At 45.6% G+C, this 27397-nt stretch overlaps 1 protein-coding gene across 1 annotated transcript in view; it reads left to right on the top strand.

Annotated features, from left to right (window-relative positions):
- UTP20 (UTP20 small subunit processome component) overlaps positions 1-27397 on the top strand; it is a 276038-nt gene that overhangs the window by 96919 nt on the left and 151722 nt on the right. Inside the window, exon 23 of the mRNA XM_063930017.1 lies at positions 16265-16355. Within this exon, the coding sequence (XP_063786087.1) occupies positions 16265-16355 (91 nt within the window). The remainder of the gene's footprint in view (positions 1-16264; positions 16356-27397) is intronic.

Here is a 27397-nt window from a genome sequence, read left to right as displayed (position 1 = left end):
TTTTTCCACTTTAATTTTGAGGATGACTCCAAATCCAGACCTCCATGGGTGAATAAATTTGATTTCCATTGATAATTTTTGTGTGATTTTGTTGTCAGCACATTCAACTATGTAAAGAACAAAGTATTTAATAAGAATATTTCATTCATTCAGATCTAGGATGTGTTATTTTAGTGTTCCCTTTATTTTTTTGAGCAGTGTGTAATGTCTTTTAAATTAGACTTTTCCTTAAACACAAACAGCTGTAGCTGGAAATCTATATCTGCAGACAAATTCAAAGTGATTGAGTTGGTACCTGCCACAATGGGCCTACCGGGGGAAAGGTTGTTAATACATTTGTGGATTTTAGGAAGGAGATATAACACTGGTATAGAAAAATTCTCATTGATTAGATATTGTGAAACATCTTATCGCTCCTAAATCAACATATTGACTAATTAGATTTTCATATGCTTTAAAAATGCTTGTAGATGGATTAACTTTTAAGTTTGACATAAATTACTCCATCATTAAGTTGGCGAAGACCCTCTTTTATATAAGACTCTTTATCAAAAATAATCCCCCTCTTGTCTGTTTGTTTAATGATTAGGTGGAAATGAAAAATATTTATGACTTCAACACCTTAAAACCACGTGGTCATAATCATGTTTTTGAAATCAGATGGTTTTTATGAATTTTATATATGTAAGTTCGTAACATTATCAAAGGCAATGAGAACCATCCGTTCTCACTACGTTTAAAAAAAAAAAAAAAAGAACATGAGAAGTCCATCAAGGGTTTAAAATGTTTGTGTTATTTCATGGGTAAAGAATAACTGGATGACTAGAGATGGGGACACTAGATTAGCAAAGGCGGAAATGAAAAATATGATTTCAACACCTTAAAACCACGTGGTCTTAATCATGATTTTGAAATCAGATGGTTTTTATGAATTTTATAGATGTTAATATAGTTCTCTTTTTGTGCTTATTGATATGTAGTTAATCCGAGGTTTGATTTATGTCTGAGGGTATTGTATCATTTTAATGATCCTTCCTATGGCTAAAGGGAAGATTTTGTTTCATTTAGGTACTATTTGTTAATTTGAGTATTATCTATTATATCATCATGAAGGAATATACCATTTGTTTCATGTAGGGTTGATCATGTTAATGCAAGGATATACATAGTACAGTTTTTTCCCTATACATGCAGAGCTGTTATTTTATGTCTGCACACTGCAGGTTTTGTTTTGTATACTTATTATCCAGACTGCATCAGGGTCACGTGACCATAACAATTCATTCTACCCGGGTGGTGTAACACAGCGCCATCAAGCCCGCACCCACGTGACGCGGTGCAGGTGACGTTTACAGCGTCACAATGTTGTTCTGAGCTGGGCGCACTCATAACATAGAGTGCGTCATTGTCATATGATCACAATTATTAATTTCCCCCAAGTGGTGCAACCCAGCGTCGCCGTGTTTTCACTCATGTGATCCGGCGCAGGTGACGTTCACCGCATCATGGTCACGTGATCACGATGATACAAAGGAAATGCGGCCAAACAAAGCGCCGTTGCATCATGTGGGACGCTGATGATACAAATTGCGTCATGATCACAGGATGCGGCAGTGCTGAGGGCTCCAATTTTGGATGATGTTAGAGATAGCAAACTTGTATTGTATTTAAATATGGCACAAGTGCATTGTGGGGTTTGTTCCCCATTCAGCTGACCAGGAACAGCTTCTCCACATCAGTGGTATGTCATTATTTATATTAATGAAGTTGTTTTATGATCATGGAAGTGTTTTTGGATTGACATTATGTATGCTTTTCTTTATTCGTAGTTATTCACACTGTTGTAATCTTGATAAAGACGCTGCAGACCATTGAAACGCGTTGATACAGTGTGTTTAATGGGGTTGATCACCTAAATCCATGTGTGTGAACCCACTGCATATTGACTGGGTTATATTTGTCAGTGGATTCGAATATTTCATCTGCATGGTACATTTGTTTTCCCATCATTTTTATGAAATTTTACTATTCTAAATAAATGAGCTGTGGTTCCTAATACGGTCCCTGTTTTTGGCTTTATATATGTTATGAGAGACATCGGTCTTTATAGTCAGAGAAGATCTATTAGAAGCTCAAAGAAACCTTTATATGCTTCATATCCCCTTGTTACAAGTAAGCATACATGTAAGAATCCGTTGGTGCTTATGCCTATCACCATTTCGGGTGTCTACTTAAAGGAAAGTATATTCTGGAAACCTGCTGGGACTATTTGCACAACCATCTTTTCCGTACACCAGGAGGAATCAAATTTGTTTTACAGTATTACACTATGCAATGCTTTTTTGTGTTTTCTTTTCTCTGATATTAACATTGGTTTAAATACTACTTGATCCTACCGCGAGGACTACTGGAATTCTGAACATTTGGAGCGCAAAGTGAAATTGTACCTTTTTTTTTTACATTAGTGGACTCTACACACTTGTCGACACGCCGATGAGCTGCCCGACAGCCGGCGGGCGACCCGGCGGCGGGGGGGGGGTAGGTGACGGGGGAGTGAAGTTTCTTAGCACTGCATGCTAACATGGACGAGATTGTCCATATTGACCTGCATGCATAAGCGACCCGGCGCCAATGATGGACTAGCGCAGGGCCGCACATCGTTCATCGTTGGTGCTTCCACAACGAACTATATGAACGAGGTCTCGTTCATTAATGAACGAGAACGTTCATATCGTTCAGTGTTATCTTCCAGTGTGTAGGGGCCCATAAGATACATTCTTCCTAGCATGTCAGATGTCTAAAGATACCCGAGTTGTATAATAAAAAGGAAAATGCATTTTTATTGTGTGTGTAGGTAGGTGTAGTCTCTAAACTGTTTTATGTCCTGGTTTACATCTCATACTTTTCACCTCTCAGTCTTTTAGATCAAAATCCCTGTACATAATTCTTTCTAATATCCCTTTCAGACCGCTAGCAATAACCAGAGTTATTGCACATAAATGCACAGCAACACGGGTTGTGGCGTAGTCTGAAAGGTCCAGTTAAACTAACTCGGTTCGGGTAGCGAGCAGGGTTGTTCAACATGGCTCGTGGTGCAGTGTGACCGGTAAGCCGGGTCGGTGCAGCCTGGCACCTGTTCACATAATAGGAAAAAGGCGGCACTTGGAGAGCATTTAATTTCCAAGTGCCGCCTTCACACACATCGGTGGTGACGTCTCAAACCTGGCAATAAGCCAGGTGGGCTGCCAGCCTGAAAGGGGTCTCAGCCGGTTTGCACCCGGGAAGGACCCGTGTACAAATCCTGTGTGCGACCTGGCTATAGCAGTCTGAAAGGGAATACATACGATATACCGACAGCCGGTATATTAACCACATACTGTCTGTCTGGTCATATTTGTGTGGAAATACTGATAGGTAAAAATAAACTGACAAACTGACTGCATGGTTCCTATCTTTATAATGGCTCCTACGCTGTCTATTAGTGTATTTTAGTTGGCGATTGCAGGCGGGCCTACACATAATCTGCAAATCAGGAATATTACTTGAACAATTGAATACATGCAAAATAAATACTTTACTATTTTAATACATTTTTCAGGACTTCTATGAATAGCATTATGAAATGTATAGTTCACAGTGGTTAGATTTCTGATCACAGCTCTGAGGTCATGAAATCAAATTCAATCAGGACCTTATCTGTTCGGTGTTGTGTATGTTCTCCCTGTGTTTGTCTGGGTTTCCTCCTGGTGCTCCGTTTCCTCTAATAACCTAAAAATATAATGGTAGCTTAATGTGCGTTGGGGAATATAGACTGTAAGCTCCACTCTGACAGGGAGTAATGTGAATGGCTAAATGTTCTCTGTAAAGCGCGAAGTAATATAAGTGCAATGTATAAATATGTAATAGTAAAATACAGAACTGTTGAGTGAAATATATTAGATATTTGAATTGAAGAGGTGTCTGTGATCTTGATTTTTCACTCTAAGGCAAGCACTTCCAACCTTGGTCCTCAAGGCACTCTAACAGTGCAGGTGTTAGTGATGTCCAGGCTTCAGCACAGATGGTTAAATCAAAATACAGTAACTTAGGTACTAATTAAGTCACCTGTGCTGAAGTACGGATATCGCTTAAACCTGGACTGTTAGTGTGCCTTGAGGACCGAAATTGGGAATGCCTGGTCTAAGGGTTTTGGCTACTGATCCTGCATTGCCCATCAGAGCATGCCCAGTATTGCTAATAAGTTTCCTCCCATGCAGTTAGCCTTTGGTTCTTAGCTATGTCAGTGGTTTAGATCAGTGGTTCCAAAACGCGGTCCTCAAGGCACCCCAACGGTCCTGGTTTTAAATGTGTCCATGCTGAGCCACAGGAGACTTAATTAGCACCCTAGTCAATTTGATTTAACCATCTGTGCTGAGCCATGGATATACCTAAAACCTGGACTATTGGGGAGCCTTGAGGACCACATTTTGGAACCTCTGGTTTAGATCAGTCTCCAACCGGTGTGGTTCGTAGGGTTGACCACACTTAGGTTGACAGTGTCTAGGTCGACCACTATTGGTCGACACTGACTAAGTAGACACCCAAAATAGGCCGACATGAGCATGATCGACATGAGGTTTTTTTTTCTCTGACGTCCTAGTGGATGCTGGGAACTCCGTAAGGACCATGGGGAATAGCGGCTCCGCAGGAGACTGGGCACAAAAGTAAAAGCTTTAGGACTACCTGGTGTGCACTGGCTCCTCCCCCTATGACCCTCCTCCAAGCCTCAGTTAGATTTTTGTGCCCGGCCGAGAAGGGTGCACACTAAGGGGCTCTCCTGAGCTTCTTAGTGAAAGTTTAGTTTTAGGTTTTTTATTTTCAGTGAGACCTGCTGGCAACAGGCTCACTGCATCGAGGGACTAAGGGGAGAAGAAGCGAACTCACCTGCGTGCAGAGTGGATTGGGCTTCTTAGGCTACTGGACACCATTAGCTCCAGAGGGACCGAACACAGGCCCAGCCTCGGAGCTCGGTCCCGGAGCCGCGCCGCCGGCCCCCTTACAGAGCCAGAAGCAAGAAAAGGTCCGGAAAAATCGGCGGCAGAAGACATCCGTCTTCAACAAGGTAGCGCACAGCACTGCAGCTGTGCGCCATTGTTACTCAGGCACACTTCACACTCCGGTCACTGAGGGTGCAGGGCGCTAGGGGGGGGCGCCCTGAGCAGCAATGTAAAACACCTTGGCTGGCATAAATACACCACATATAACCCCCAGGGCTATATGGGTGTATTTTAACCCCTGCCAGAACTCACCTAAAAAGCGGGAGAAAAGGCCGCCGAGAAGGGGGCGGAACCTATCTCCTCAGCACACTGGCGCCATTTTCCATCACAGCTCCGCTGGAAGGACGTCTCCCTGACTCTCCCCTGCAGTCCTGCACTACAGAAAAGGGTAAAAAAAGAGAGGGGGGCACTAATTTGGCGCAGTTTTATACTAACAGCAGCTATAAAGGGAAAAGCACATTTTATAGTGGTATTCCTGTATATATATAGCGCTCTGGTGTGTGCTGGCATACTCTCCCTCTGTCTCCCCAAAGGGCTAGTGGGGTCCTGTCCTCTATCAGAGCATTCCCTGTGTGTGTGCGGTGTGTCGGTACGATTGTGTCGACATGTTTGAGGAGGAAAATGAGATGGAGGCGGAGCAATTGCCTATTATACAGTTGTCACCCCCTAGGGAGTCGACACCTGAGTGGATGAGCTTGTGGAAGGAATTGCGTGACAGTGTCAGCTCCTTACGACAGACAGTTGACGACATGAGACAGCCGGCTACTCAGCTTGTGCCTGTCCTGGGGTCTCAAACGCCATCAGTGGCTTTAAAACGCCCGTTACCTCAAATGGCAGACACAGACACGGATACTGACTCCAGTGTCGATGATGAGGAGACAAACGTGACTTCCACTAGGGCCACATGTACCATGATTGAAGCAATAAAAAATGTATTGCATATATCTGATAATACAAGTACCACTAAAAAGGGTATTATGTTTGGTGAGAAAAAACTGCCTGTAGTTTTTCCTGTATCCGAGGAATTAAATGAAGTGTGTGATGAGGCGTGGGTTTCCCCCGATAAAAAACTGATAATTCCTAAAAGGTTATTGGCATCGTACCCTTTCCCGCCAGAGGATAGGGCACGTTGGGAAACACCCCCTAGGGTGGATAAAGCGCTCACACGCTTGTCTAAACAGGTAGCACTACCCTCTCCTGATACGTCCGCCCTAAAGGAACCTGCCGATAGAAAGCTGGAGAATATCCTAAAATGTATATACTCTCACACGGGTGTTATACTGCGACCAGCAACCGCCTCAGCCTGGATGTGCAGTGCGGGCCTGGCGTGGTCGGATTCCCTGACTGAAAATATTGATACCCTAGATAGGGACAGTATATTACTGACTATAGAGCATTTGAAGGATGCATTTCTATATATGCGTGATGCACAGAGGGATATTTGCCGACTGGCATCAAGAGTTAGCGCGCTGTCCATTTCTGCAAGAAGAGGTTTATGGACGCGGCAGTGGTCAGGTGATGCGGATTCTAAAAGGCACATGGAAGTATTGCCTTATAAGGGGGAGGAGTTATTTGGGGTAGGTCTATCAGACCTGGTAGCCACGGCAACTGCTGGAAAATCCACATTTTTACCCCAGGTAGCTTCTCAACCTAAGAAGACGCCATATTATCAGGCGCAGTCCTTTCGGCCCTATAAGGGCAAGTGGGCAAAAGGCGCCTCATTTCTGCCCCGTGGCAGAGGGAGAGGAAAAAGGCTGCAACAAACAGCCAGTTCCCAGGAACAAAAGCCCTCTCCCGCCTCCGCAAAGTCCTCAGCATGACGCTGGGGCTTTACAAGCGGACTCAGGCACGGTGGGGGCCCGTCTCAAGAAGTTCAGTGCGCAGTGGGCCCACTCGCAAGTGGACCCCTGGATCCTTCAGGTGGAATCTCAGGGGTACAAATTGGAATTCGAGTCGTCTCCCCCTCGCCGTTTTCTAAAGTCTGCTTTACCGACGTCTCCCTCAGACAGGGAGGCAGTATTGGAAGCCATTCACAAGCTGTATTCCCAGCAGGTGATAATCAAGGTACCCCTCCTACAACAGGGAAAGGGGTACTATTCCACACTATTTGTGGTACCGAAGCCGGATGGCTCGGTGAGACCAATTTTAAACCTAAAATCCTTGAACACTTACATACAAAGGTTCAAATTCAAGATGGAGTCACTCAGAGCAGTGATTGCAAACCTGGAAGAAGGGGACTATATGGTGTCTCTGGACATCAAAGATGCTTACCTACATGTCCCAATTTACCCTTCTCACCAAGGGTACCTCAGGTTTGTGGTACAGAACTGTCACTATCAGTTTCAGACGCTGCCGTTTGGATTGTCCACGGCACCCCGGGTCTTTACCAAGGTAATGGCCGAAATGATGATACTCCTTCGAAGGAAGGGAGTGTTAGTTATCCCTTACTTGGACGATCTCCTGATAAGGGCAAGATCCAGGGAACAGTTGGAAGTCGGAGTAGCACTATCTCAGATAGTGCTGCGCCAGCACGGTTGGATTCTCAATATTCCAAAATCGCAGCTGATCCCGACGACACGACTTCTATTCCTAGGGATGATCCTGGACACAGTCCAGAAAAAGGTGTTTCTCCCGGAGGAGAAAGCCAGGGAGTTATCCGAACTAGTCAGAAATCTCCTAAAGCCAGGCCAAGTCTCAGTGCATCAATGCACAAGGGTCCTGGGAAAGATGGTGGCTTCTTACGAAGCAATCCCATTCGGCAGATTCCACGCAAGAACCTTCCAGTGGGATCTGCTAGACAAATGGTCCGGGTCGCATCTTCAGATGCATCAGCGGATAATCTTGTCACCAAGGACAAGGGTGTCTCTCCTGTGGTGGTTACAGAGTGCTCATCTTCTAGAGGGCCGCAGATTCGGCATTCAGGACTGGGTCCTGGTGACCACGGATGCCAGCCTGAGAGGCTGGGGAGCAGTCACACAGGGAAGAAATTTCCAGGGCTTGTGGTCAAGCCTGGAGACATCACTTCACATAAATATCCTGGAGCTAAGGGCCATCTACAATGCTCTAAGCCTAGCAAGACCTCTGCTTCAAGGTCAGCCGGTGCTGATCCAGTCGGACAACATCACGGCAGTCGCCCACGTAAACAGACAGGGCGGCACAAGAAGCAGGAGGGCAATGACCGAAGTTGCAAGGATTCTTCGCTGGGCGGAAAATCATGTGATAGCACTGTCAGCAGTGTTCATTCCGGGAGTGGACAACTGGGAAGCAGACTTCCTCAGCAGACACGACCTCCACCCGGGGGAGTGGGGACTTCACCCAGAAGTCTTCCACATGATTGTGAACCGTTGGGAAAAACCAAAGGTGGACATGATGGCGTCCCGCCTCAACAAAAAACTAGACAGGTATTGCGCCAGGTCAAGGGACCCTCGGGCAATAGCTGTGGACGCTCTGGTAACACCGTGGGTGTACCAGTCAGTGTATGTGTTCCCTCCTCTGCCTCTCATACCCAAGGTACTGAGAATCATAAGAAGGAGAGGAGTAAGGACTATACTCGTGGCTCCGGATTGGCCAAGAAGGACTTGGTACCCGGAACTTCAAGAGATGCTCACAGAGGACCCGTGGCCTCTACCTCTAAGAAAGGACCTGCTCCAGCAGGGACCCTGTCTGTTCCAAGACTTACCGCGGCTGCGTTTGATGGCATGGCGGTTGAACGCCGGATCCTGAAGGAAAAAGGCATTCCGGATGAAGTCATCCCTACCCTGATCAAAGCCAGGAAGGATGTAACCGTACAACATTATCACCGTACTTGGCGTAAATATGTTGCGTGGTGCGAGGCCAGGAAGGCCCCTACAGAGGAATTTCAACTGGGTCGTTTCCTGCATTTCCTGCAAACAGGACTGTCTATGGGCCTAAAATTAGGGTCCATTAAGGTTCAAATTTCGGCCCTGTCGATTTTCTTCCAAAAAGAACTGGCTTCAGTTCCTGAAGTTCAGACGTTTGTCAAGGGGGTACTGCATATACAGCCTCCTTTTGTGCCTCCAGTGGCACCTTGGGATCTCAATGTAATTTTGGGGTTCCTAAAATCACTTTGGTTTGAACCACTCTCCACTGTGGACTTAAAATATCTCACATGGAAAGTGGTAATGCTGTTAGCCCTGGCTTCAGCCAGGCGTGTCTCAGAATTGGCGGCTTTATCCTATTAAAGCCCTTACCTAATTTTTCATACGGACAGGGCAGAATTGAGGACTCGTCCTCAATTTCTCCCTAAGGTGGTTTCAGCGTTTCACTTGAACCAGCCTATTGTGGTACCTGCGGCTACTAGGGACTTGGAGGACTCCCAAGTTGCTGGACGTAGTCAGGGCCCTGAAAATATATGTTTCCAGGACGGCTGGAGTCAGAAAATCTGACTCGCTGTTTATCCTGTATGCACCCAACAAGCTGGGTGCTCCTGCTTCTAAGCAGACTATTGCTCGTTGGATTTGTAGTACAATTCAGCTTGCACATTCTGTGGCAGGCCTGCCACAGCCAAAATCTGTAAAAGCCCATTCCACAAGGAAGGGGCTCATCTTGGGCGGCTGCCCGAGGGGTCTCGGCTTTACAACTTTGCCGAGCAGCTACTTCGTCAGGGGCAAACACGTTTGCTAAATTCTACAAATTTGATACCCTGGCTGAGGAGGACCTGGAGTTCTCTCATTCGGTGCTGCAGAGTCATCCGCACTCTCCCGCCCGTTTGGGAGCTTTGGTATAATCCCCATGGTCCTTACGGAGTTCCCAGCATCCACTAGGACGTCAGAGAAAATAAGAATTTACTTACCGATAATTCTATTTCTCGTAGTCCGTAGTGGATGCTGGGCGCCCATCCCAAGTGCGGATTGTCTGCAATACTTGTACATAGTTATTGTTACAAAAATCGGGTTATTATTGTTGTGAGCCATCTTTTCAGAGGCTCCTCTGTTATCATGCTGTTAACTGGGTTCAGATCACAGGTTGTACGGTGTGATTGGTGTGGCTGGTATGAGTCTTACCCGGGATTCAAAATCCTTCCTTATTGTGTACGCTCGTCCGGGCACAGTATCCTAACTGAGGCTTGGAGGAGGGTCATAGGGGGAGGAGCCAGTGCACACCAGGTAGTCCTAAAGCTTTTACTTTTGTGCCCAGTCTCCTGCGGAGCCGCTGTTCCCCATGGTCCTTACGGAGTTCCCAGCATCCACTACGGACTACGAGAAATAGAATTATCGGTAAGTAAATTCTTATTTTTTTTTTGGTGTCATTTTCTTTGTAGAGTGAGCGGGACCCTTAATTGGTGCACTGTGTCCCCTTGCATGGCTCGTGATCGCTCGCCATGCTTTGGGCACAGTGCCTCGCTTCGCTAACACTGCGTTCGGCACTGGTTACCGTTCCCAATCGTAGTCCACGTGGATCGTGAAGTATGAAAGTTTTTTTTTTTAAATGGAAAAAATTGTGAAAAACTCACGTTGACCTTTTGTTATGTCGACATAGAAACCATGTCGACCGAATGACTGTCGACCTAAGTGTGGTCGACCTAGAGACTGTATACCATCTCCAAATGCACCTACTGAGTGACAGTAAGTCATAGAATGCATAGTTCATAAAGTAGCTGGTGTTTGTGTTAGCTGGCTATAAGGTAGACATGATTTCTCTGTTTGCTGTAAACTGTTACTTGTGAAGAACTTGATTATGAAGTGGATTCTTTTTTTATAGAGACTATTAGGTTACTCATTGTAGTTTTAAAGGAGAACATTACTTTTATATTTGACTTAGATGCCGCCCTCCCTCCCTCCCTTTACAACCATGAGGATTCCATGCCTGGGGCTTGTGCTGTTCAGAAATTATTCACCCATTTAAGTATCTGTAATACTAACTTTCCTATGCAGCTGGTAAAAGTTTGAAAGTCATAGAATTGTCTATGCGATGGAGTTTATAAGACTGCTACAGCGGCCATCCAGCCCAACACATTGTGGACTGTCAATTGACCGGCCTTGGCACCAAATAGTTAAGATTTCTCTCCCAGTAGCCCAGGCTCTCTCTCCCTTATACTCCGCCCCAGTCACAAACAGACCGTTTTAGTTTGGTGCCAGAGCAGGCACTGACTTGGGGCGGAGGGGGGGATGCTTTATAGTAGCTCCTTATTTGATTTTTCTTTTTCTTTTTTCTTTACGTGGGCAGTGAAAGGCAATTCTATAGGACACCCTCACTGCCGCTTTGCCGAGCCAGTGGCCACAGCACTAATGAATGAGTCAGAGACTTAGTCTGGAGTTTCTCAGCAGACGGGATACTTCCCGCCGCTGGAAGCATAGGGGGACAGGTAAGGCAAGGTGAAGGAGACCACTGACTGTTTTGGCAGTGGGGGCTCCGGTCGTCACCACACCCCCACTACCCCCACTAGACCACCAGGTCAGCTCCATGGTAACAGGACGCGGCTGAAACTGACCACTAGGTCCAAAGTCGTGGCGGCCATTTACCTCGAGGTCCAGGCCAGACTAGGGAGACAGGCTCCTACCGTTTGCCATTATCCCACTCCTGGGCGCGCTTACTCTCATCAGACCGCCTGCGACAGGGTTACTCCTCTTTCCCCTCCTACAGAGAGACGATGGGCAGTCATTTTACAGACTTGCCTGCCTGAACACATCTCCGGAGAGTAGCTTGAGCTCCTGGTTTCCCTGTATATCTTACTCCCAGCGGTCAAATTAGATACGATTAGCTGTTTATTTAATGTCTTAGGTGAATAATTGCTGCTGTTACTTTTCACACTGGAGTGAACACCACTTTTTCGATTGGCATTCACCATTATATGATAAACTCTGTATAGCCCTACTTACTCAGTGGCGTATCTATAATGGGTGCGATACACACGGGCCCTTGAGTCCAGAAGGGGCCCACACTGCACCCATTTCTCCTATACTTACCTTTCCGGCGTCAATCAGTGACTGTGTGTGGGCCCCCTCCTCTCCCGTAGCCGTCACCGCCGCTGCTAGGGCACTGGAGACTCTGGCACAGTGCCAGAGTCTACAGCATATGCGCAGGACAGCGGAAAAATGGCGCGGCTGCCATTTTTTCGGAGTCCTGCGCATGCGTTGTAGACTCTGGCACTGTGCCAGAGTCTCAGTGCTGAGAACGCTAACAGTGGCGGTGACGGCTACAGGAGAGGAGGGGGCCCACACACGGAGTCTGCACACGGGTCCCCTTCTCTCTAGAAATGCCTCTGTACTTACTTATCTATTTGTGGTGCTTTACCATTCATCGCACAGCACCGTAAACACTGCTGTTATATATCCTTTGTGTGTGGGGACATCCTTGGATTGCATCTTAATGTCTTCTAAGACTAAAGCACCCAGGGAGGTGGGCGCTCCTTTGTTACGTAGCTGTAGAACCTTTGCCGAAGTGCCTCCTATGCAGGGTCCGGTTCCTTCGGTCACTACTTCCAGTCAGGTACCAGCATGGGCTTCCATGTTTTCACAGGTAATGTTCAAGTTAGCTAACCAGCTTGCAGCTCCCAGGCCAACTCCCCCTGATACTCCATAGGTGTAGCCCAGGTTATCTGCTCAGGGCGATACGCAGCCATCTGCCAGCGAAATACTGTGGGCGCAGTCCTTCACTAAGTCAGTACAGGGGTTGGCACAGGTGTCGGCATCTTTCCAGCAGATGCTGGAAAGAGATTGGGCATCACAGACCTCCCAGGTCAAGACAGCTCTATGCCCTTGTCTGTTGCATGTTTCTTCGGAACATGAGGCTAATATCTCCATTACCTCAGATATCAAGACCTCCTCTGTACCAGAAGAATCTCTATCACAGAGCGCTATAGGGGCACTGATAAGGGCAGTTAAATCTGCAGTTTTGATCGAGTATTCTGAGCAGAACCCGAAGTCCAAAACCCCAGTATTTAAGTGTTAGAAGGATGTGACAGCTGAGTTCCCTCCTTCTGTGCAGTTTGAGGACCTTCTTGCAGAGGCATGTGTTCACCCTATTAGGTGCTTCCAGGTATATAAGAGCATTGGTTCCTTTTATCAGTTACCAGCTGCGGATCAGGAAAAGTGGGTGTCCCCTCCTCCAGTTGATGCTCACTTTGACCGACTGGTTAGATCTACTAGCCTTCCTTTTCTGAACACTGCTTCCCTTAAGGATCCAGTGGTTAGGACACTGGAGAACTTCCTGAAGGTGATCTCTTCTAATGCAGGTGCTTTTGAACGCCCAGCCCTCTCCTCCGCTTGGCTAAGCCCATCGGCTGCTGGGCAGATGCTGTAGAGGACGGCCTCAGTTCTGGTACCCACAGAAAAGAGTTATTGTATCTTGTTGGGAAAATTAGGGAGTCTGTTCCCTATCTTGATTGAGCAGCTATTGACACAGGAGTCTTGACCTCTTATGTGTCGGCATCTGCTGTGGTGGCAATGAGAGCACTTTGGCTGCATTCCAGGTGTGCTGACACAGATTCTAATAAGGCTCTGGAGGCTCTTTTGTTTTCAGGGGAGATTCTCTTTGGTCCAGAGTTAGACAAGATAGTGGCTACCATTGCTGTGTCCAAAACGGCTTTCCTCCCTACTGTGGCAGCTCCCAGGTCGAGAATGGTATATTTTTTGCTGCTTTCATCTGCAAGGAAGGGCCGGTAGTCATTCTTTTTCTAGATTCCATGGTTCCTCCTCAAAAGACTCCAAGTCCCGTGTTAAGCAGCCCTGATCTACCAGCTGATAAGCCTACAGCATGACAGGGCTGCCCCCGCCTACAAACCCCCAGCGTGGGAGGCCAGCCTCTGCTTTTTCTCTGGATGGTGACCACGACGGATGCCCTAACCTTTTAGAAGCGTCCTCCAGTCCGGCATTTTTCAACCGGCTTTCCAGTAGATAACCCTTATCTGAGAGCCATGGGCTTCTATGCCAACCTCTTTCTGCTTCTGAAGCCAGACTGCTCATTCCCACCTGTCCTCAATCTGAAAACACTCAACATGTTCCTGCGAATCCCCAAATTATGCATGGAGTCTCTTCACTCCATCATTCTGGCTCTGGAACCGAGGAATTTCATGGCATCCTTAGATATCCAGGATGTCTATTTACATATTCCCATATGAGTCAGTCACCAGCACTTTCTCAGTTTCAGCATTGCCATTTGGACTTTCCACAGCTCCTCGTGTTTTCACGAAAGTCATGGCAGCCATGGCAGCCCACCTTCGACGCAGAGGTGTCCGAATCCTGCCTTATCTGGATGACTTTCTTTTCCTGGCCCAGTCTACTGATGATCTCGGGGATTACATCTGTCTGACTGTGGATCTTCTCCAGTCTCACGGGTCAATAGGCAATTGGCGAAAATCTACATTGACACCATCTCAGAATATGCTACATTTAGTGGCCTTATTGGATTTCAGGGTTCGACGAGTCTTGCTTCCCATGGACAAGCTTAAGGCCTTACGATCCAGAATGCGCACATTTTTTCATCACCGTCTGGTGTTGATCCACTCCAGCATGCAGAACCTGGGCTCTCTTTGGTCTCCTTCTTCTACATGGTGAAGTATGTCAAGTTTCACTCCGGTCCTCTTCAACTGGAAATTCTTGCACAGTGAAACAAGTCTCATCTGCACCTCAGGGTGCAAACAATCATTCTTTCTCTCTCTCTTTTTCTCTCTTTCTCTCTCAAGAGAGAGAGATACAGAGAGAGGTCCGTCACTTTCTCTTGTGGTGACTCCTCCGGTCCCACCTGAACAAGGCCACGGATCTTCTAGGCCTCTCCATTTATGCTCCACTGAGTCCTCCTCTGCGGCTGGTTCTTCTGTCTCAGGGTCATGCTTCCATCTGGGTCTGGGCCGTCTTGCTTTGTTAGGTGACTTTTGAGACATCTGTCCTGAAAGTGGAAGGGTTTTCAAGAAGGGTCATTCGTTCCATGCTTAATGGCCGGAAGCCTTGTTCGGACAGAAATTATCTGGTTTGGAGTACTTTGGCTTTCGACAAGAGGCTTGAACCCTAAATCCTCTGCCCATACAAACATTAAGTTCTATTCATTGAACACCTTTGCTTTTTCGGTTGCGACTGTTTGGAGAAGGGTTTTCAGCACAGCTCAGGAGCATCCCCTCCCTTAGGAGAACAACTTTGGAATGTCCCAGTATTATCATTGTCTCCCTTATAAAAGAAGAAAAGTTGATTTATGTTCATACCTGTTGAATCATATCTTCTAATGATCCATAGGAGACACAGGGCGCCCAATCTGACGCTCCTGTGTTGCAGGGTTTTTTTTTGCACTATTACCTGTTAGCCTGTTCACATCCACTCTTTGTTTGGACCTGAGTGCCAGTCTTCCTTCTCATTTTCTCTCCTTGCCTTGGGCTTGTTAATGTAACTGGCTGCCTGTGGCTGGGGGCAGGGTATAGAGGAGAGAGCGAGCCTTGGCTGCTGGGAGAGAAATCTTATCTGTTTGGTGCCCAGACTCCAACTCTCCAGGCTATACCCAGCATTAGAGTTGCGTATGGGAGATCAGAACTGACCATGCCAGCAGTCACATGACCGACACTGGCTTCCTGACAGTCAGAATCCCAGCACCTACCAGGTAAATATTTGAACTGTCTCCAAACCTATCCCTCCCTCCCCGCAGCCTAACACCCCCCACAGCCTAAACCTAACCTTCCCCGGCATACTTAGGTTCACAATGTTGAGAATCCGGCACCGGTCTTCTGACCGCCGACATTCCATATGTCGGGATGCCAACTACGTCCCCAATGTTATCCCTGTGTCCCCTATGATTTAAAGATAATAATTTAACAGGTAAGAACAGAAATCTCCTTTTCAGTTGGTACCAAGTTTTTATGTGATAAAACTACCATGTTGCATTTTTACGTTTTTGTGACACATTTTTGCGATATACCAGTACAATTTATTTAAAAAGTAGTGTAAAAACAGACTTCATTGTTAAGAGCCTGACATTTTCATTAATCTCATCTCTCAACACTTCACATATTTATTTGTCATGATTTGTTGCATGATGTTTGCCAATATACGCTTAACTGCCACTTCATGGCTTGACATACATTGGTTCAAGTTTCATGTCAAGGATAATATTTGTTTTTCCCTGCCAAAGTGAATATTTACTCTGTTTTCTGATTATGAAGAAAAAAAATTATATTCTTTCACTACATTTAACTAAAAACAAAAAATGAATATGCAAAATGTTATTTGGATTTAGCCAAGTACTAAATTCTATTTTTAAAATTGACTCTTTCTTTCTATTTGAAGGCAACTCATCACACATTTGAGAGTTTTTTCCAAGTTTTCAAATCCGCGAGCATTGTACATGGAGCCCAAGTTATACGAGCTCTATACACAGGTAATCATTGTGGTCACAAAGCCTGCTATCAATGTGTGCTAACTGACATTGTGCGTTTGAAAGAAAAGCAAATTGCTGTGCTGATTCAAAGTGTAGGATTTTATTATCCTTACTACTGTTTGTCTCAAAAGATATAACTAAGCAGTCCTCCTATAAACTTAATGACATTGGTACAGATTTGTTGCTGTCTTGTTTTCTGGTTTAACGACTTTGTACCATGTAACATATATAACCTTTTCACAGTTACTCATTTATTTAGTCTGAGTTAAAATTCTAAAGTATACAGCAAAGTCCATATGTATAGCCTATAATTATAATAAAAAGATGTATATTTAAATGTCGCTGAAGTCATTAAGACTAGATAATTATATAAATGCATGCAGGGGTGGATTGGGATAGAAAACCAGTCCGGGAAATCTATGGAAGCAGCCTAATGGGGGTGGTGTCACAATCTCTGCCACTCAACCAGCCTCACAGTTTTCCAGCATACCTTTAAATCCAATCTAATAGAAATTAGTACTTATACACTGGTCTGTTCCCTCAACGAGTTCCAACATCAAATTAATGACATACACATTTAATATAGACCATGCATTGCATTAATATCTTCCCACAGGAACCCCACATTACTAGCCTCCAAGTAACATAAATCACTCCCCAGATGATGATAATGCAAACATAATACAAACATTAGTCCCCACATAACATTCATATTCCCTTCACATTAGTCTTCATATAGCACCAGTCTGCACAACATTTTAACCGGTCTACACTAACCCCCACATAACATTAATTTCCCACAAACTAAAATAGTCCCAATATAATATTAATACCCCTCAGCACAGTTCGTTAAAAGAAGATTTTGGTACTTACCGATAAATCCATTTCTCTGAATCCACTCGGGGACTGTGGAGATCTTAGTCAGCTTGGGGTGTGAAGGTTGTAGACCGGAGGTAGCGCAATGTAAAATAAAAAACTATGCACAGCTGGCTCCTCCCCCTTCATTCACGCCCCCAAACCCTCCAGTTTGAAAAATTGACTGAGAGAAGAGGGAACATAAAAGATCAAGGCCATACGGGAGGAACCAACCTTACCAACACGTCAAATAGCAACCAAGTACTAATAACACAATAACCAAACTGTTTTAACTAAATTTAAAAGAACACGCAGGCTGACAGCACCAAAGTGGCCGTCCAGTGTCCCCGAGTTGATTCAGAGAAATGGATTTATCGGTAAGTACCAAAATCCTCTTCTCTTTCTTCATTGGAGATCTTAGACAGCTGGGGACGTCCCAAAGATACTCCCATAGGCGAGAGTGCTGTCCGAGACCTGAAGAACCAAACGTCCAAAATTTGCATCTCTAGCTGCAAATGTATCAAACTTGTAAAACCGAGTGAACGTGTGTGCCGATGACCTTGTTGCAGCTCTGCAAAGTTGGGTAGTGGAAGCTCCTCTAGCCGCAGCCCATGAAGCTCCCACTGATCTGGTGGCATGAGCACCTACCCGAAAAGGAACTTTCTTACTACAAGAAATATATGCCTGTTTTATGGTTAGACAAATCCATCTAGCCAAGGTCTGTTTGAAGCTGGTCAACCCTTCCTGGGTCCATCATATAATACAAACAAAGTATCAGACTTCCTGGTAGAAATCGTAGCCTCAACGTAGACCCGTAAGGCTCTGACCACATCCAAGGACACGTCCCCCTGTCAATCCTTTGAAGGCGTGGACTACAATCGGCTGGTTTATGTGAAATCTCGAAACCACCTTAGGTAAATACTCCGCTTTCGTATGGAGCTCCGCCCTGTCTTCATGAAAAACTAAAAAGGGGCTCTTACATGACAAGGCTCCTAACTCTGAGACTGTGCTTGTTGACGCTAAACCTAGGAGCAGGACTGCCTTCCAGCTCATATTTTAGATCCGCCCTTTCGAAAAGCTCAAACGGCCGATCTCAAAAATTCTAACACCAAATTTAGATCCCATGGGGCCGTTGGCGGACGAAAAGGTGGGTGTATTCTCAACACACCCTGCAAAAATGTCTGGACCTCCTGCAAGGCTGCCAGATGTTGCTGGAAAAGGATCGATAGGGCCGAGACCTGTACCTTTTAAGGATGCCAATCTCAAACCCCCTTCCAAACCATTTTGGAGAAACCTCAACAGTCTAGTAAGGCGGCACTCTCTAGGGTTCCAACCCCTAGGCTGGCACCAGTCCATGTACTTCTTCCATATTCTATAGTAATGTGCTGCAGTGACCGGCTTCCTTGCAGCCAACATAGTAGGAATAGCCGATTTTGGGATACCTCTGTCTCTTAGTATCCTGGTCTCAAGAACCACGCTGTCAAACGTAGGTGGTTCAGGTATGGGTGAAGGATTGGGCCTTGTGACTACAGGTCCTCCCTCTGCGCTAGTTTTAAAAGGCTCTTCCGCCAGAAGTCCCCTCAGGTCCGAGTACCAACTTCTGCGAGGCCAGTCTGGTGCTATCAGAATCACCCATGCTCTTTCCTGTTTCACCTTTTTCAACACTCTTGGTAACGGTGGAAAGATGTACACTAGGTCATATGTCCAGGGAATCACCAGCGCGTCCACTGCTTCTGCTGTTGGATTCCGCGTTTTGGACACATATCTTGGCAGCTGATAGTTGTTCCGAGAGGCCATTTAGGTCTGTTTGCTTTAGACCCGACCTTCTTATCACTGCCTCGAATACCTGTGGGTGTAGACCCCACTCCCCTGGATGCATATCTTTGCTACTGAGAGAGTATGTTTCCCAATTGTCCACTCCTGGAATGAAGACTGCTGACAGGATTACAGTATGTTGCGCTTTTCTGTCCAAGACAGGATCCTTGTGGCCTCCTTTAAAGCCACCTGACGGTTTGTGTATGCCGTTGCTGTCACATTGTCTGACTGCATTCTCACGTGGTCTTCCGCCAGCAGAAGTACATTGTAAATTGCTCTTAGTTCCAGAACGTCTGTTGGAAGACTGCTCTCCTGTGGTGACCATCTTCCCTGAAACTGATGGTTTTCCAGTACTGCTCCCCATCCTCTGAGACTGGCATCTGTTGTCAGAATCTTCCAATCCCAGATTCCAAACCTCTTTCCCGCCGCTAGCTTCTTGTGGACCGACCACCAAATAAAGGAGGTCCTGGCATGGGGCGAAAAGCGAGTCCTTCGGTGGAGAAACCAATGCATGCCTGCACCCTGAGCAATCGGATTCAGCTGAAAGGGTCTGGAATGAAGCCTGCCGTATTGGATCGCTTCGAAGGATGCTACTATCTTTACAAGAAGCTTTACACAAAGATGCAGAGAGACCATCTGGTTCTTCAGAACCTGACGTACCATTTCCCTGATGGAACGAATCTGGTCTTCTGGGAAAAACACCTACAGTGGTATTGGATCTAAAATAAGACGCAGGAATTGAATCCTCTGCGTTGGTTGTAGATTGGATTCTTTTAAATTCATGATCCAACCGTGTCGAATCAGAAACTGATGAGTGATCTGAGCATCTCTGATCAACTGATCCTGAGAGATCAGAAGGTCGTCCAGATATGGAATTATCGTTACCCCTAACGATCTCAATTTCGCAACCATGACTGCCATGATCTTTGTGAAGATTCTCGGGGCTGATGATAGGCCGAACGGTCGAGCTCTGAACTGGTAATGAGTCTTGCCCACTGCAAACCGTAAATAGGCATGGTGTGGGGTCCAAATTGGGACATGAAGATACACATCCTTTATGTTCATCGACACCATGAACTCTCCTTGCTCCAGTCTTGTTGACCATCTTGAATCTGTAAACTTTCAGGAATTGATTTAAAACTTTTTTAAATTGAGGATTGGCCTGACGGACCCATCTGGTTTTGGCACTACAAAAAGATTTGAATAAAATCCCATTCCTCTTTGAGAAGTTGGGGCAGGCATAATTACTTCTGTCTGAAGTAACTTTTGAATCACCGTATCTAATGCCCTCGCTTTTTGAGGGCACCGAGGAAGGCCTGTTGGAAAACACTGACTGTGCCATCGGTTTAGAAATTCTATCTTGTATCCCTGGGAAATAATATCGTTGATCCAGATCTCTGGTGAATTTTCGGCCCAGGTGTCCCGAAACCTTTCCAACCGTGCGCCAATCATAGGAGACCCCAGGTGAGCTGGGAGACGTCATGCCACAGTCTCTTCAGTAGGTTTAGAGTCCTATTTCAGGCTGTGGAATGAGAACTGCCTCTGTTTGTACGAGATTGACCGCCAAAACCCCTTCCTCTAGCTCGAAAGGATTGAGACCTAAATGAATTGAACACCGGACCAGAGTAATTTCTTCTTACTGGTGGCATAGTTCTAGGATACGTGGTAGCCAGAAAAGTAGATTTTCCCACTGTTGCTTGAGAAATCCACTTGTCTAATTCCGGACCAAATAAAGCCTCCCCTACAAAGGGGATCGCCTCCACTGCCTTCTTGGATTCAAAGTCCACTTGCCATTCTCTGAGCCACAGAATCCTTCTGGCCGATATAGCCGAAGCCGAGATGCATGACGCTATCCTGCTAGCATCTTTTGCAGCTTGGCAAATGTATGTAGCAGACTCCCGGGTATGCTCCGCTAGTCGAACTATTTCTTCCTGGCTATTATCTACCGCTACTGCCTGAACAATCTAACCAGCCCATGCTACAATAGCTTTGTTCACCCAAGCACTAATAGTTGTAGGCCTTTGTGATGCTCCTGCAGCCACAAAGATCGATTTTAGTGCTGTATCCAACTTACGATCTGACCCATCCTTTTGTGTAGTCACAGTTGGAATCCGTAATATTGTGTTTTCTTTGACAATCTAGCCAGGGAGGCATCCACAATCGGCGGAACCTCCTACTTAGACATGACTCTCTTGGGTAGTGGGTAATTTGCTGTTAACTTTTTTGGGATCTGGAAGCGTCTATGGAGAGTCTGAGGTATCGGAAAGACTGCTGATTGCGGTTTATGAGACTCAAATAGATCAAATACCTCAGGTTCCTTAACCTCTTCTTCCTTGAAGTTAAGGACCTGTTTTACTGCTCCAATAAGGGATTCTAAGCCCCTGACCTCAGCATCCTCCTCCTGAGGACTGACGTCCATTATCGCCTCGACAACCTCTCCTTCCTCCTCCTCCTGTATGAGACCTTCCTTCCTCCTCCGACTCTTCCTGCAGGAGAGGGAGGGGTCTCTTAACCACTTTACGCACATTCTAGTCTACCGGTGCTGGCGGAGTTATTCTAATTAGGAATTCCTCCATAGTCTTGGAAAAACCCGCAGCCCATTCTAAATGTTGCTTGCGGGATTCCGCCATTTCCTTAGAAATATCTGCCAAGACATTTTTCCATGACTCGGACGGACCACTACTCCCAGGTTGAGCTTCCATTCCCAAACGTGTCTCACACCCTGGAGCTGCCAACATTAGTGCTCTTTTTACCACATTTTGAACATACATAACAAGTTTTTGTGGTCTTGGTTGGTGCTTTAGACATGTTAAAACACACACACACACCAAACAGCAGGACTTCACCCTATTAGAATAGGAGGAGAAAGACCGGAGGGCTATAGGGAGCAGTGAAGAATCTGGAGTCACACACCTGGAAATATGTTAAACACTGAGAATTTTTTTTTAAAGTAGTAATAAATAAAAATTTAACCAACCTGACGTTTGCAGCCCTCACACCACCAACTGTTGATACAGTTTGAGTTGACCGGGTTGAGACTTCTGGTGCTACTCCTCTGCAGGACCTGTCAGCAGAGTCCCTTGGAAGATAAAACATGTAGATTTAGATCAATTATAATACAAAAGATCACAGCAGCTGAGCACTATTAAAACGGCTATCTGCAAGCAGCGCCAGTAATGTTAATTCTACTGTAAAGAAACACCATCCTTCGACTCTCCTTCCTTTAGTCTCTAAATCCCCTTCAGTAACTGAACTCTAAACATGTCCGCCCCCTCAGACAGGAAAATCCCGCCAAAGCTGCGCGCCTAACCAGAACCTCAAAATGGCCGCAACTGAAAGTTCCTATTCAGATCACAGCCTGTAATGTCAGCGCAGAGACTCTACCCCTCCGCTGCACTGTCTGAATCGCGCGCTCCCACAGGGAGCCCTAATGTCTGCCCCCCTCCGCATTTCCATGTGCCAGCGTTACGTATCTAACTATCCCCCTGCCTTATCACTGCTCCTCCAGAGCCTCTGTCCCCCTGCTGAATTACCTCACAGCCTGTCCTATCTGACCGCGCCGCTCAGCCGCTGTACCTTTCCATCTCCCATGACTGCTGTATAACACTGCTTGCTGCGGGGAGAAATACACCTGTTGCTGGGGGAAAGTGGTTGCTCTACCCCTAACTGCCACTTGTAATTACTCACTGCCACGCTGCTCAGCTGATCTTGTGAGAGAGATGCAGATCCCTTCCAGAGGGATCTTTTTATCTCCTATACTTGAAGTATAGTTTAGGGAGCCTTCACCCTCCTTTCACACAGGTTGGATCGGTCCACTTATATCTGAAGCAAAAATAAATTCCTTGTGGAGCAGGAGCTCCTTTCCTGCGGTGCTACCTCCAGCACAATTTCTCAGACTGGAGGGTTGGGGGTGTGTGAAGGGGAGGAGCCAGCTGTGCTCAATTTTTTGTTTTACATTGTGTTACCTCCGGTCTACAACCTTCACACCCCCAGCTGTCTAAGATCTCCAGTGTCCCCTAGTGGATGAAAGAGAAAAGCTATTCCAATACAGTTACTATACCTGCTCTGTAAAAGGCTGTGGGAGGAAGTGATACAGAGATGTGGGGAAGGGGGGCGGGGGTATAGATCTGCATTGCTGCCCTTACAGTGAGGTTTCTGGTTCCAGTGTAAAGGCAAGCCATCAAAAAATACCAAGACCAGCCCGGGCAGATGATGGCACATTGCAATGATGTCCCGGGTGTGTACGGCTGGTTAGCCTATTACATCCCGCTGTAGCCACGCTACGCCACACAGCCGCTGTTGCTCCCGGCTAGTGGCACTAGGATGTGAGGATGGGACCGTCCCAGCAGGATCTCACATGGTATCCCGCTGGGCCAATCCGCCCCTGAATTCATGGAATGCTTGTGGTGAGATTATCTGGATAATTTAGCCATTTTATGGGTAGATTTAACAAGTGATATTCTTTTTTTGACTTACGTCAATCCTGGGTGGACACTGGACAATGAGGTGCTGGTGTTATAGGAGCTGGCAGTTACAGTAAACTAAAAAAAACTATACCTGGCTGGTTCCGATCATTTGCTCAAGCAGCAATCCTTGGTTTCTCCACCTTGGGTCATAATGACCACGTACGCGAGTCTCCCCATTTAGGGTGCTGTGACATTACATCTTCGCCTTCACGGTCTTTGGTCATCATCAGAGACGGTCCTGTCGATCGATGTGCTTGAGCTCCGAGACATCTACTGTATCTAGCTCTGTTGGGGACCCAGTCTATCCTAACCGCCCAGTGCAGATTCAGTCTGACAATACCATGGTGGTGATATATGTCAATAATCAGGGCGGCATGAAGAACTTGGGCGCTATGGTTGAGACGGCCCGCATTCTGTCCCAGGTGGAGGTCTTTGTTACAATGATCTCAGCGGTGTTCATGCCAGGTGTGTAGATTTGGGGGGTAGATTTCCTAAGTAGAACCATGTTTCTTCTGGGGGAGTGATCAATCCATCCAGAGGTTGTCCAGCAGCTGGTTCGGAAGTGGGGACTGGTGGATCTCATGGCTTCTTGTCACTACTTCAAGCTACACTGGTTTCGTATGATTCCCTGAGACCCAATCGCATTCACAGTCGATGCTATGATGGTTCCGAACTTCCGGCATATCTTTTTCCTACGATTCCCATGTTACCTTGGGTGCTCAAGCGAGTCGAGAATCAATGGGTACCCATGATTCTAGTGGCTCCCATACTGGCCTTGAAGGTCTTTTTATGCTGATGTTCTCAAACTGGAGACAGGTCCCGGGTGGTGTCTTCCACTGTGGACATATCTGCTAATGCAGGGTACGGCATGTCTTTTGAGTGCCAAGGGGTTTTCTTTGTCTGTTGTCCATACTATATTGCAGGTCCGGAAACCGGTTTCATTGCACAATTACCTCAGGGTCTTGAGAATCTACATTTTGTGGTGTGAAAAGCATGGGGTTCTTATTTCGAGGGTTCGCCTTTTCCGTTTCTTGGCTTTCTTTTCAGGGGGGTTTGGATGCTAGTTTACGGATGAATTCCTTTGAAAGTGTAGATTTTGGCTCTGTCGGTTTATTTATTCAGACCTTATATCCGTGTGTGTTGCAGGTTCATTCTCCGTATTCTCTGCTGGTGGCTCCATGGGATCTGAACTTTGTTATTTTGGCTGTTACACAAGCTCCCTTTGATCCTTTGGATTCGCGGATCTTAAGTTTGTTACTTGGAAATTGATTTTCCTTATGGCAATTGCCTCAGCTTGGCGTGTCTTCAAGTTGGGTAATTTTTTTGTCTGCAGACTGCCTTTTCTTATATTCCATAATGATAGGGGGGTTCTCTGGACAGTCCCTACGTTTCAGGCAAAGGTTGTTTTGGCTTTCCACTTGAACCAGGACATAGCCTTTCCAGTGTTTCCTCCATCGGTGCCTTCTCTGGATCGGGATAATCTGGCTCTGTTGGATGTTGTCCGGGTCTCGTGGATCTATTTGGACAGGACTTTGTAGCATCGATTCACCTCTGGCGCTTTATGATGCTCAAAAATGTGGTTGGCTTGCTACAAAGCAGAGCATTTTGCATTGGATCCACCGAGTCATTTCTCTGGCTTATTCTAGTGTGGGTCGAATGGTTCAGGAAAGAATGTCTTCGCATTCTTCTTGGGCGGTGGTGACCTTCTGGGCGGCGTGGCATGGGGCTTCCGCTAAGCAGATCTTCCAGGCTTTGTCCTCTGTCCACACTTTCGCTCGTTTTTACCATTGCCATGTTTTTGCCTATGGTGATGCAAACTGTGGGCATATGATTCTCCAGTCAGGTAGCCTGAGCATTCCTTCGCCTGGGGGCAGCTGTTGAACATCCCATTGTCCAGTGTCCCCCAGCAGCGACGTAAGAGAAAAGAGGATTTTGAATACTTTTCTCTGAGTCATACTGGGGGACACTGTGTTTCCCCACTCACTCAGTCATGTGGTGTTTTGTTCTTATCTGTATGTTCCCCACGGTTCTGTTTTCTTGTTATTACAACCGTTTCACTGGGTTGCTGCTTCTCCTACTGGGCTCCTTTGAAGTTGCACTGGCCTGTTGGGAGTTGCAAGGGGGAGTAGCTTAGACTTAATGGGATTGTTTGTTTGTTTCTTAGTTTAAGTGCCATCTCCTATGGCTACAGCATCTTCCCATTGTCCAGTGTCCCCCTGCATGACTCATAGAAAAGGATTCAACGGTAAGTAACCAAAAATCATCTTATCACTTGTTATGAATGTTTAATGGCATTCCAATGAATCCGCTTCAAACTGTCATATTTCAAACACGTGACTTTTAGGAGCTGATTAGCTGCGGCACGGTTTATCATTTTTAATGAGCGGTAACCAGAATACACTCTTTGTTAAATCCGCCCCCTTAGTTAATTACAAAGTGTTCATTCTAGCACCCTGCACCTAATCAGTGCAGAGAACATATTTAAAAATTTTTAAGAGCAGAATATTATATGTGATGTATCGCTACAGTAGCCATAGTGATACATCACGTCTTAAATTTTGCCCCTCTGAATTAAAATATGCCCTCCCAACTGATTAGGTGCAGGGTGCTAAAATAAAAATAATATGCGTGTGTATGTATGTATGTATGTATGTATGTATGTGCGTGTGTGTATGCATGTGTGTATATATATATATATATATATATATATATATATATATATATATATATATATATATATATATATATATATGGTGTATGTGTGTATATATATATATATATATATATATATATATATATATCACACACACGCACACACACAGAATCTACCTATTATGGTAGTAAGAAGGCACTCTCCATATTATATTTCATAACTAGTCTTTATTGCATACAGGGTAGTATATTCATGTTGTAGCCAGCGTTTCGATTCATATCCAGAATCTTTATCAAGGCATTTCAGCCAGTTCATATATACTATATCCAGTGGAGTCAAGACATCCTGTATGCTGTATCATACACAGGTGTGATGTGTGTATGTATATATATATATATATATATATATATATATATATATATATGTATGGAGGTTTGGGAAACAGCGGCACTCAGCAGTCTGGATATCGTTCAATTAATCTTTATTCGGTCCTACGCCGTTTCGGGGACGACACCCCGTCTTCAGGGACAATCATACACAAACACAAGAAGAAAAACAATACATATATACCCTCCTAATAGACACTCATTACTGAGATTCAACTCACCTGTCCGGGCGCCGACGGAACCGCCATGTGTTTTCGCGAGTTGTCACAGTCGCTGGGTACTGACGTCATTGCAGCGCATCAGTCGACAAGCCAATCACGGGCATATGCGTCCCGTTGCTAAGAAACTCACGACCGGCTTTCACTCACAAGACGTTTCCCTTCACTATGTGCTGTATTCTCAACACACTGACGTCCGGCGGACGCACCGGCAGGGAGCCAATCCCTGTCATTCATGTCACTGTTACTAAGCAACACCTGTATAAGAAAAATAACAAAAACAAAAATAATATCAATACAAATACACAACACATTAAAATATTAAAATGCCCAATTAGATAGACATGATTACAAAAACACACACACATAAAAAACTGATCTTACAGATAACGATGCCAGCCATAATTTACTATCAATATAGTGGACATATGTTATCTAAATGTCACTAACTAAATGTGCCTGCTGTAATGAACAAACAGTTAAAACACACCAACACTATAATGTATTATAGAGCAATTATATTAAGACCTTTTGCAACTTAGATCTACGTGCCTACAGAAAACATTGGAGACCTAAGGTTTCGTTTAAACCCCGTGGTGACAATGTGTTAAGGGTAAAAATCCATCTACTTTCTCGTTGCAGAAGTATC

This window comes from Pseudophryne corroboree, chromosome 6 (assembly GCF_028390025.1).
Source record: "Pseudophryne corroboree isolate aPseCor3 chromosome 6, aPseCor3.hap2, whole genome shotgun sequence".
In the NCBI taxonomy this organism is placed as follows: Eukaryota; Metazoa; Chordata; class Amphibia; order Anura; family Myobatrachidae; genus Pseudophryne; species Pseudophryne corroboree.
Note: the sequence above shows the minus strand (reverse complement) of the source record. Positions and strands in the feature narration are given on the sequence as shown.